The sequence below is a fragment of the Venturia canescens genome, chromosome 2 (assembly GCF_019457755.1).
Source record: "Venturia canescens isolate UGA chromosome 2, ASM1945775v1, whole genome shotgun sequence".
NCBI lineage: Eukaryota > Metazoa > Arthropoda > Insecta > Hymenoptera > Ichneumonidae > Venturia > Venturia canescens.
The window spans coordinates 12,976,631-12,985,752 of record NC_057422.1 but is presented as its reverse complement, the minus strand read 5'-3'; the positions used below and the strand labels follow the sequence as shown (position 1 = coordinate 12,985,752).

Genomic DNA, 9,122 nt, shown 5'->3' with positions numbered 1-9,122 from the left:
AAAAAATTCTTCCTCCTGCGACGCGTGCCCCGCGCATATGAGAGCGCTTCTCGTGGGACCGTGAAAGAGAAACTGAAAGAAAAAACATCGGTTTCCTATTTTTTCCTCTAGAGTTGAGACGAGATTTTTTGAAATTACTTTAAAAAATGGATCCAAAAACGGGTTTGGGTTTAATTGTTCGAATCGCCGAGGATCACACTTGAGTGACGTCGATAGGTGAGGAACGTCGTGAAATTAAAAATTATTTCATACAATAAAACGATAATAATTCTCATTACTATTTATTGGGGGACGGGGGAAGGGGGAGGGAGAAAAATGAGACGAAACGATGATAAAAAAAGGTAAACTGTGAGCCGAGTGGGTCGGAATAAATGTTTTGAAGCATAGATTTTCTCAGCGGCTTCGCAAAAGTAACGTTGCCTGGTGTATCTCTTTTTCGGCCTTTAGAAAGGAAACGTTCGAGTTTTTTGTTCGAACAGCGGCGCGATGACTTTCACGCGTGATTTTTTGTGTTTTGTTTTCATTTTTTTTTCTATTATTTGCTTCGAACGTCGCCAGAACCCGCGTGAACGCACGGGTCCTGCGACTCCAATGGATTTCGTGAATCGAGGCCATAAAAAAGTGGGCGTCCGGTGGGAGAGTGGACTTCAACTCGCGGCTGACCTCGGCCTTCCCTTAATCAGAAACGGGCCCGATCGTCTCATCGCCCATATCGAGGCACACACGCACAATCCTCAGCGGTTCTCGCCGCAGATTCTTACGAGAAGATCCGCCGCCGATGATCTAATGCCGAGGTTCGTCAGGCGATGAAAATCTCAACGGTTCGACGCATACTCCGATTCGTAAACGTTTCATGGGGACAATTAACTTTTTGTTTTTGGGCTCTAATCACGCTTTCTGAATTTTTAGGCCCAAGATCGACGCAATTTTCGTATTTTTGGGAAAATCTGCCTTCCAGGAAGATTCACCGTCGTTTTCCAAACAATTTTTCTTTACTTTGTTTCGATATTTCGCACTCGGAAGTTTGACGTTTTCGGTCACGGCTTTGTTAGCTTCTTCGGAGACTGGAATATTATTATTCGAAACGATTTTCATCCGCGGGGTTTTCGTGTCGAAAAAAATGAATTATGTGGCATGTTTTTAAAACGAAATTGCTGACAAACCTGTTTTTCAGCTCCTACAACGTCAATCATCGGATTGACGTTTACGAAAAATCGTGTAAATGTGAATGTAGCTACACACCGGGAGGAGCGGCGTGAAAATCGCTGGTCAGAGTATCGCGAACGCGATTTATGAAAATGTCGATTATTGACACATGGAAATGTCGAAGAGCCGAATTTTTGGAGCTGTCAAAGGGCCGAATCGGCAAAGTTTTAAACGTCGAGACGTAAACAAGGTTGTGAGGTGGAGGAAAATCAGGAGGATTTCGTAATCGGAGTATGGGGCCATGTCCCATGTCTTACATTCTCATATTCGCAGCGTTCTTTCTGGATTATAAACAAACGTAAAAAAAACGTCAATGACACTCGTAACCTCGGAAAATTTTATAAAAATCTGTTCAATAAAACGAAGCCGAATGAAAATCGACTTCGTTAATCGTCTCAATTTATAATGTTTTTTACAGAGTGATTGGTTCAAAATTGTACAAAAACGAGGACAACATTGGGACTGTTTTATTCGAAAAAAGCGCGTGTGGCAAGCGCTGCTGGAGCAGCGAAGAATTCGCTGTTCTCAACAGTAGAAGAATGTTTCAAGATATTTTGCCGCAGGTGCAATTCTCAGTTTCATTTCCATTGATCTACTTTCTCGATCATCCCTTTACATTTCAATTACGATTGGATTATTTTTTATCGAGGAAAATTTTAGCCGCCAGGAGCGAGGGAACGACCCATGCGGGATTTCTCATTTTCTCACTTCCTTCTTCTTCTTCTTCTTCTCCTCATCAACTATTTCCACTTTTATTTCACTAAGAAGATTACAGATTAAGGTAGTTCATGCACGAAACGATTTTCTTGTCTTCAAATTTACACACCAGTTTCAATGGATAGTCGACTGACACGCGTATCAAATCTTAAGGGGTTCGTCTCATCGGTTATGGAGATAAACGTGTTCAAATATTTTAAAAAATGCACAGGGACTATGCTTAAAAAATCGTTTATCTTTCCATACGACGAACGAACGCTTCTTACGAAGTTTATGAAAAACGTACGCGATAACGAAGCTCTGCGAAAAAATTCGATACGATTGTCTTACTAGTAATAAAAATATATTACGTTAAAGCTTGAACGAACCTCAAATTTGCTTATTTTGGCATTTTGTTTCTTCTTAGCTCCGGCCATTCTTGCCACAGCCTTCTGTCTTTTTATTGACACTTTTTTCATTATCCATTTCGCCTTGCGCTCTCTAATGCGATTTTTGACATAAAAACTAGAGTATTTTAACCAGGGACGAATAAAATTTTGCGTTCAGTCAGTGATGGATCCTCGATTAATTAATGACTCGTAATTTCATTCGCCATGAGATAAGTTGAAAAAATTTCTTTACAATTTCGAATCAATAACTCTGACATTAATTTAGAGTGATAACATCTTTGATTTTAGACCCATTTTAGACACCCGTAAAGTACGATCCTATACGGGCATGATCTACCTTATGTTTCCACCATTGAATGCACGTATTTCTCGCAGGTGAGCGTAATAAACTGTCAAAATGACCAGTACATAGCCCTGCTGATGGATTACTTTCATATATGCCTGGAGTGTGTGAGGAAACTATCGATAGGAAAAACGAAGCATATCATGTTAAAAGCCCTGGCAGACACGATGGGCGGTTACTTGAAAGTGCACATCCTTCCGTTGACAAAACACTCGTACTACGCAGGCGACATTAAATATCACAACGCGAAAAGACTCTTCGAACTTTTCGAAGAGTTGAAAAGCTTTTTGCACACGAATGGCGACGGCTGGCATTCTCCAAGGAATCCTGATTCGAACCACATCGAAATACCACCGATTAACATCGCCCCGAGCAAGTCGACGAGTATCTGCGACGAGCTCATTATTTATACTTATCGTGAGTTGCATCGAGAACCGAACGAAAATATAAGAATTTTTCTGTCTCAAATTTTCGTCACAGATTTTCGCTTTTTTCTTTCGATCGCTAGATTTCGAATTTACGTTTAAAAAACTGTTTTTCCTTCAGCCAATTGTGAAAAAAATTTCCGCACTTTTTCCTTAATATTGAAAAATTTTATTAGTCATTCTCAATTATTTATTAATTTTAATGAATTAATTAATCATTCAATTTTAATTAATAGTCATTCGAAATGTTAAACTTTTTCCAACGCAATTTTAAGCCGAAAGTAAACGACCCGTGAGCAAGAAGAAAAAACGCTTAGCGCACCATCGACGAAGAACCAGAAGGCATTCGGCCACGGGTAAGAGCGAGTACGCAAATGAATTTCATCTTCCCCTTAACAAAAATCGCTTGGATCGAGTTCCTTTGAAGTTATTGAAAAAAAATGTCTCGTCAGGTCGTATAGCTCGGGAGAGTTCGGAATGTGTCATGGTCCCAATTCCTTTCCTCGACGACAATGCCCAGCCCAACAGGTAACGAGTTGCCCAAAAATTTCTCACTTCCTTTCGTTCTCTGATACTCACTAAAAAAACTGAGAAAAGCCCACAAAATGAAGATATTTTCGAATACAATTTTCCAAACCGAACGTTCCAATTTATGATTTTTCGTCATCTTTCTTTTCCAGCATTGCCTTGCCTTTCAGAAAAGACAACCTTTATTCGCTCTACAGCGAAAAGTCGGTCTTTGCTCTGGTCCGGTATTACGTCGCGAGTGTAAAGTGCATAAAATCGAAATCTGACCCCGATAAGAGGCCGTTGCACCAGTTCAACGAGGATCTGTACGATTGGCTGAGCCTCACGGTGAGCTTGAAAATGTTCGAAGTGAACAGAAAAGCTCGAAGCAACGATTTACCTAATTTTTGAGTCCCCCTCGCGACCATAATTCGTCCCGAAATTCCTCCCAATCAATCTAGTTCAATAACGTTGGAGAAAATGAGGCTGAAATAAAGAAAATTGCAGGTAATGCCGCGTCTCAACGACGACAAATGGTATCCAGCTTTCAGTGGTGTGCTACGAGTAATGGCATCGTTGAAGGAGTCAGGTTGGAAAATCCCCTTTTGAAGCTTGCGCGTCACGCTCGATTAATCTGTAACGATCCCTCGTCGAGATCGCCGCGTACACGCGGGACAAGCAACATCCTCTCGAATGAAGTAGCGGATTAACTGCTCTCCATTTTCACAGGATTCGGTCACGGTAACAACAAGGGCAAAGAGGCTGGTGGCGAGTATCAGGTCATACCTCAATCCGTCTCCGAGACGAATGCCAAACAACGGCTCAGACCGGGCGATTCGGCCTTGTTCGATTACGGTTCGTGTACTTTACTCGCATAGAAAATCCTTCGGACTAACTTTCGTTCGGGTATTCGACTCAATTCGTTGTGTCGTGAGGGAGGTTTTATAAAATCCGGATTCTTGTACATTCGATTTTGAAAAAAGCGAATTTTCTCATCTTAATTTCCAACGATGTTGCGATTAACTAATTGTCAGATTCTTCTCTTTCGTTTACTGATTTATAAGCATCGGTTCGCTCCCCAAAATACCAATGGACGGTCCATTTTCCGACCTCCTTTTTTATCACGGAGAGAAAATTCCAGTGAATACTTCTGTATCGTAATATTTATTAAGGTATAACTGGATGGATAGCTCGACCAAAAATTATATCTCATTGGAATTTCCGTACTTCGTGATGCAATAAAAATCTGAAAAAATTCAACAACATTTGGAAAGCTATGAACAACAATTATCAATAATAATATTGCCCAAAAGTTAATAACAAATTGTTTAAACAATTAATTATTCAATAATTTTGCGGTGACCTATTGTTTTTTTTACGAATCAAATGTGTGTATTTTTTTTCCGAATGCTGCTCATGAATTTTTTCCGAATTTTCGTGGATTTTTGAAATTTCTTGAAAACATTTTGAATTTTGGATATGTTTTAGAAGACATATTTACCATCAGTTTTGAAAAGTCTCAAGGTTACTGGATCAAAAATGTCCAAATAGAGCCAATTAAAAAATTTAAAAGAGGGAATTTCAAAAATCGACGAAAATTCTGAAAAAAATCATGAGCATTCAGAAAAATGCGCACATTCGATTCGTAAAAAAAAAGCAAGGGTTTACTGTAAAATTGTTAAAAAATTATTTATTTAAACAATTTATTAATAACTTTTGGGCAATATTATTATTGATAATTGTAGTTCATAAATTTCCAAATGTTGCTGAATTTTTTCAGATTTTTATTGTATCACGATGAGTACGGAAATTCCGATCAGGTACAATTTATCGGCTGGGCTATCCATCCAGTAATACCTTAATTCTTACGAGTAGAATTTCTATAATTGCTAAACAGCGCGAATGAAATTTTCATTTGGAAAGGACACGGAAATTACAACGTTTTTGGTAAAAACCTCCAAAATCGGCGGTGCAGAAGCCTAACACAATGGCAGCGTAGTAATTCGTACTATTTTTTTTCCCTCCGCGTAGGATTTATGTTCCTTGGTATTTTAGTGGGATTTGTTATTTTTCAATGAGCAGAGTTTTGAGTTTTTTTTTTTTTTTTAATTATTTACGTTTTTGGAAACTGTTGCTTCCCACAATATTTTCTGGGTCCTAAATTGTTTTCCTTGAAATAAAATTCGGCCATTTCGCGAAGGGATTCTTGTTTGGGACTTTGCTTCGGTTCCTGAGTAGAATATTTCGCGAGCGTGTTTTCAGCTTCATGTAAATCAAGCGCGTTTCGTTTCCACTAATAGGTTCCCTCTCTTTAGGAACTACGGAGCTCGTAGTAATTGGGCTTGCGAGTGCCCTATTAGTGTGGCTTCTAGTTGGGCTCAGTCTCGTTTGCTACAGATTTTTGACGAGATCCTCGGAGGAGTGTGCTCCGTGCAGGCCGAAGGATCCTCCGTGAGTTTGTTCATTGGAGCTCTGAATGTTTCACCATTTTTTAGTTACCGTAGAGCCTAATCGGCATAAATTTGAGGTCGTTTTCATCGAGACGAAAAAGTGGATTAAAGCAGTTCGGTCGTTCGATAAAGTACAATGAAGGTCTACTTCTTTTGCGGTAAATAATAATTAAGGTCCCCTGATAACGACGAGCACAGTTCCGGGGCCTCTTACAGGGCAAAATTTTCAGTTACTCCATTTACAATTTTGAGTCTTTAACGCGGTACTTTACGGAAGAACTCAAAACAATATTACGGGGCTTACGAGAAAGAAAACACGAAAAACGACTTCGAGGAAATTCGGGAATCGCGGGGATTTCATCAAATTTATTTTTCAGACTGACTCACGTGCTTTTATTCGTCTAGTAGCTTCGCTTTTTTCAACGAATTGACCATCCCTTTTTCTCGGTGTCATTAAACCGACGTGAACTTTCGTTCGTGCAATGAAGTATAAATTTTATCTTTTATCGTATTTTTGTAGCATTTTATAACATTCATGAATAATTTAGACTTGAATTTAATCAACGTAAAGTTTTGAACTTGACTATAGTCGTAGAACGGCCGAACTGCTTTTACCAAATGTCTCAGAAAAGGAATTTTCGACGCGAGTCTTGAGAATGTTCTCCGTAAAACAGCCTCCGAGGAAAATATACTGTTGGTTTACTTTTGCTCCAGAATCGCTGTTTTGTACGAAAACGAAGATTATTGCGTCGACGAAACGTGTCCCTATAAAGTTACGAAAAAAGGTTTCGCAGAGAAGCTCAAAGAATGTTGGCGCAAATCGGGATGTCGAGGGGACAAAAAACGTTACGAAGACGAAGAAAAATATTTGGCTTCCACGACTTACGCGAGCAAAGATACAGTCGCTACGAAAAACAGCGGTAAATGCATTCGGTGAGCTTGGCAAACATTTTCAATCGTTTCGTTCATTCATTTTTATCGTTTTTTCGTTTATCACGACCTTCTGGCGTTGGAAGAAGATTTTTCCAAATTTTCAGCGTCGAAAATCACGCCAGGAGAGTGATTTTTATCGATTTCAAAATAAGATTGACTTAGAGTTGTTTTTTCATCATTTTTTTTTGTCTTTTTTTATATTTTTTCAATTTCAATGATTTTTTTTTATTTTTTTTTATTTTATCATCGGTTGCATTATCATTTCAGACCAAACCAGTACAAAAAATCTGTATCGAGATCGACTTCACCGCGGGAGCGACGACCCTCCAGAGTACGCTTAAAAACCTGCTCGTTTTGTCCGCCGAGTTTCGTCACGAAAATTTCTAATAATTTGAGCTTTTTTCATGTTTTTTCAGAGAACGCGTTACACTTCGGACGATTTCACGACAAACTCCGATAGTCCGACTTAAGGCAAAAGCATACTCGAATGGACAATTTAGTGGCAGGATTGTGCTCGGCTATCCGTAAACCGTCGAGTTCATTCGACTCGAAAAATTCACGAAGCGATACGTTCAATGCGAGACGCGAGGATAACATTAAGAAACGAATTACGACGTGATCGAATATATTTTACGCTTCGTAGAATTTATTACGATTTTAGGAGCATTTTTTACGAAAATTTAATAAAAAAAAATTATATTTCGAAAAGATTCTATACGTGTTTCGCTTTTCTCTATTTTACCTACCGAGCGCCAGAGCGCTAACAGCTTCGGTGCTTTCACGCGAGATGGCGCGCGCGTGCACGCTCAAAAATAAACGGAAAACGCGACGACCTTACAACGCCGCGTGTGTTTCGAGGATGCCCGACAAAAGCGAGAAAACACAAAAATACGCGAAATTAGGCGCTTTTTTCCGACAAAATTATCGTTAACAATTTTGCTATCCCCTGATGACCAGTAGTGAAATTTAGAATTACCAAATTTGACATGTATACCGGTATAAAAACCGCGTATTCAGTTCGGGTGTTCGTCGCTTCTGATATCGAGAGTTCGATATCGTGCACGTAATAAACGTTAATAACGACTAAGGGAGAAATAAATTTTTCCATCGAAATCTAATTTTTGTTTGAAAGAAATCGCGAAATTGAATTTCAAAGTTTTCGACAATCGCTAACCTCAATTCACATGTGATAATTTGGAACAATTTTGTTCGAAGATCACGTGACATTTTTGCTCAACGTGTAAAGCTTTTATGTTCGTTTTTCCTGCTATTCGTGTACGTTTTTTTTCACTTGGAATGCAGTTTCATGAAGTTTTATAAATGCGATGTGCAAAAAATACACGAGAAGAGTGAAAAAGGTTGACAACCATAGAGAAACATTAATCAATCGATTTTATTTTGAAAAGTCATATTGAGTCAATCGGTGAGCACATATATTTGGCACTATAGTGTATTTTACAAAAGCCGACGTCTGTCACATTTCGAAATACTGGTATGTTTACAGATTTTTATCAAATCGGTAACTATCAATCTTTTTATTTTTCATGAACCCGCATGACCGGAGTTTCTGCTACTTCGTGTTGTGTTCGTGAGAACGCATTCGCTTCTCCCGGCCGTGTTCGCGTCTCTGTCACGCATTCACCTCTGGGCGACCTTCGACAGAATCTTTTAACTTTCCGTACTATATACGAAAATGCAATATTTTTCCTTGTTGTTTCGAACCCCTAATAGATCGAACATGGAATTGTTTCCATCGAAAAATTCTGCGTCGAAAAACGTTTCGTTTCAGAGGTAGACTCGTGAAGAGCAATAAATTTTCGAGTTATCCGAGACTGTCGATAAATTATTTCGAATTGATACGAACGACTCGATTCTTTAAAAAAAAATGGATTGTTTCCGGTTCGTGGCAGCGAGAAAAAATGTGTCAATATCCTAGAAGCTTTTTCGTGCATATATTTGTCTGAGGAGATGGGAGTGTCAGTGAAAAATGTTATATTTCAATTGTTGTTTGGGGTCTGGGGAAGCGAGAAGAGCTGCGACGATCGTGCATGCGCGCGCGACCGGCGATCGTGGACGTGGATCGCGGGAAACTGAAGCAAGGAGAGGGGATGACTTGGGGTAGGCGCAACGCGCGTCTCGGCCGGCGTAGCAG

General features: G+C 39.4%; 2 protein-coding genes across 2 annotated transcripts; both read left to right on the top strand.

Annotated features, from left to right (window-relative positions):
* Positions 1-1,439: 1,439 nt before the first annotated feature.
* LOC122407339 (uncharacterized) lies at positions 1,440-3,998 on the top strand. Its single transcript, XM_043413495.1, has 5 exons — positions 1,440-1,504; positions 1,625-1,769; positions 2,688-3,072; positions 3,542-3,608; positions 3,761-3,998. Exons 1-5 carry the CDS (start codon positions 1,440-1,442, stop codon positions 3,996-3,998), a joined length of 900 nt encoding a protein of 299 aa, XP_043269430.1.
* A 101-nt stretch (positions 3,999-4,099) lies between these two features.
* On the top strand, positions 4,100-7,625 carry LOC122406533 (uncharacterized). The gene is made up of 5 exons (XM_043412036.1): positions 4,100-4,176; positions 4,317-4,442; positions 6,752-6,970; positions 7,238-7,301; positions 7,387-7,625. Exons 1-5 carry the CDS (start codon positions 4,155-4,157, stop codon positions 7,496-7,498), a joined length of 543 nt encoding a protein of 180 aa, XP_043267971.1. The 5' UTR covers positions 4,100-4,154; the 3' UTR covers positions 7,499-7,625.
* Positions 7,626-9,122: the final 1,497 nt, after the last annotated feature.

Bases quoted from the DNA above. Each gene is read 5' to 3' on its own strand.
- LOC122406533 (XM_043412036.1), top strand. From the start codon at position 4,155: ATGGCATCGTTGAAGGAGTCAG. The intron at 4,443-6,751 runs GTTCGTGTACTT...CTTTTGCTCCAG, and splicing joins TTCGGCCTTGTTCGATTACG to AATCGCTGTTTTGTACGAAA. The intron at 6,971-7,237 runs GTGAGCTTGGCA...TTATCATTTCAG, and splicing joins AACAGCGGTAAATGCATTCG to ACCAAACCAGTACAAAAAAT.
- LOC122407339 (XM_043413495.1), top strand. From the start codon at position 1,440: ATGGGGCCATGTCCCATGTCTTACATTCTCATATTCGCAGCGTTCTTT. The intron at 1,770-2,687 runs GTGCAATTCTCA...TATTTCTCGCAG, and splicing joins TTCAAGATATTTTGCCGCAG to GTGAGCGTAATAAACTGTCA. The intron at 3,609-3,760 runs GTAACGAGTTGC...TTTCTTTTCCAG, and splicing joins GACAATGCCCAGCCCAACAG to CATTGCCTTGCCTTTCAGAA.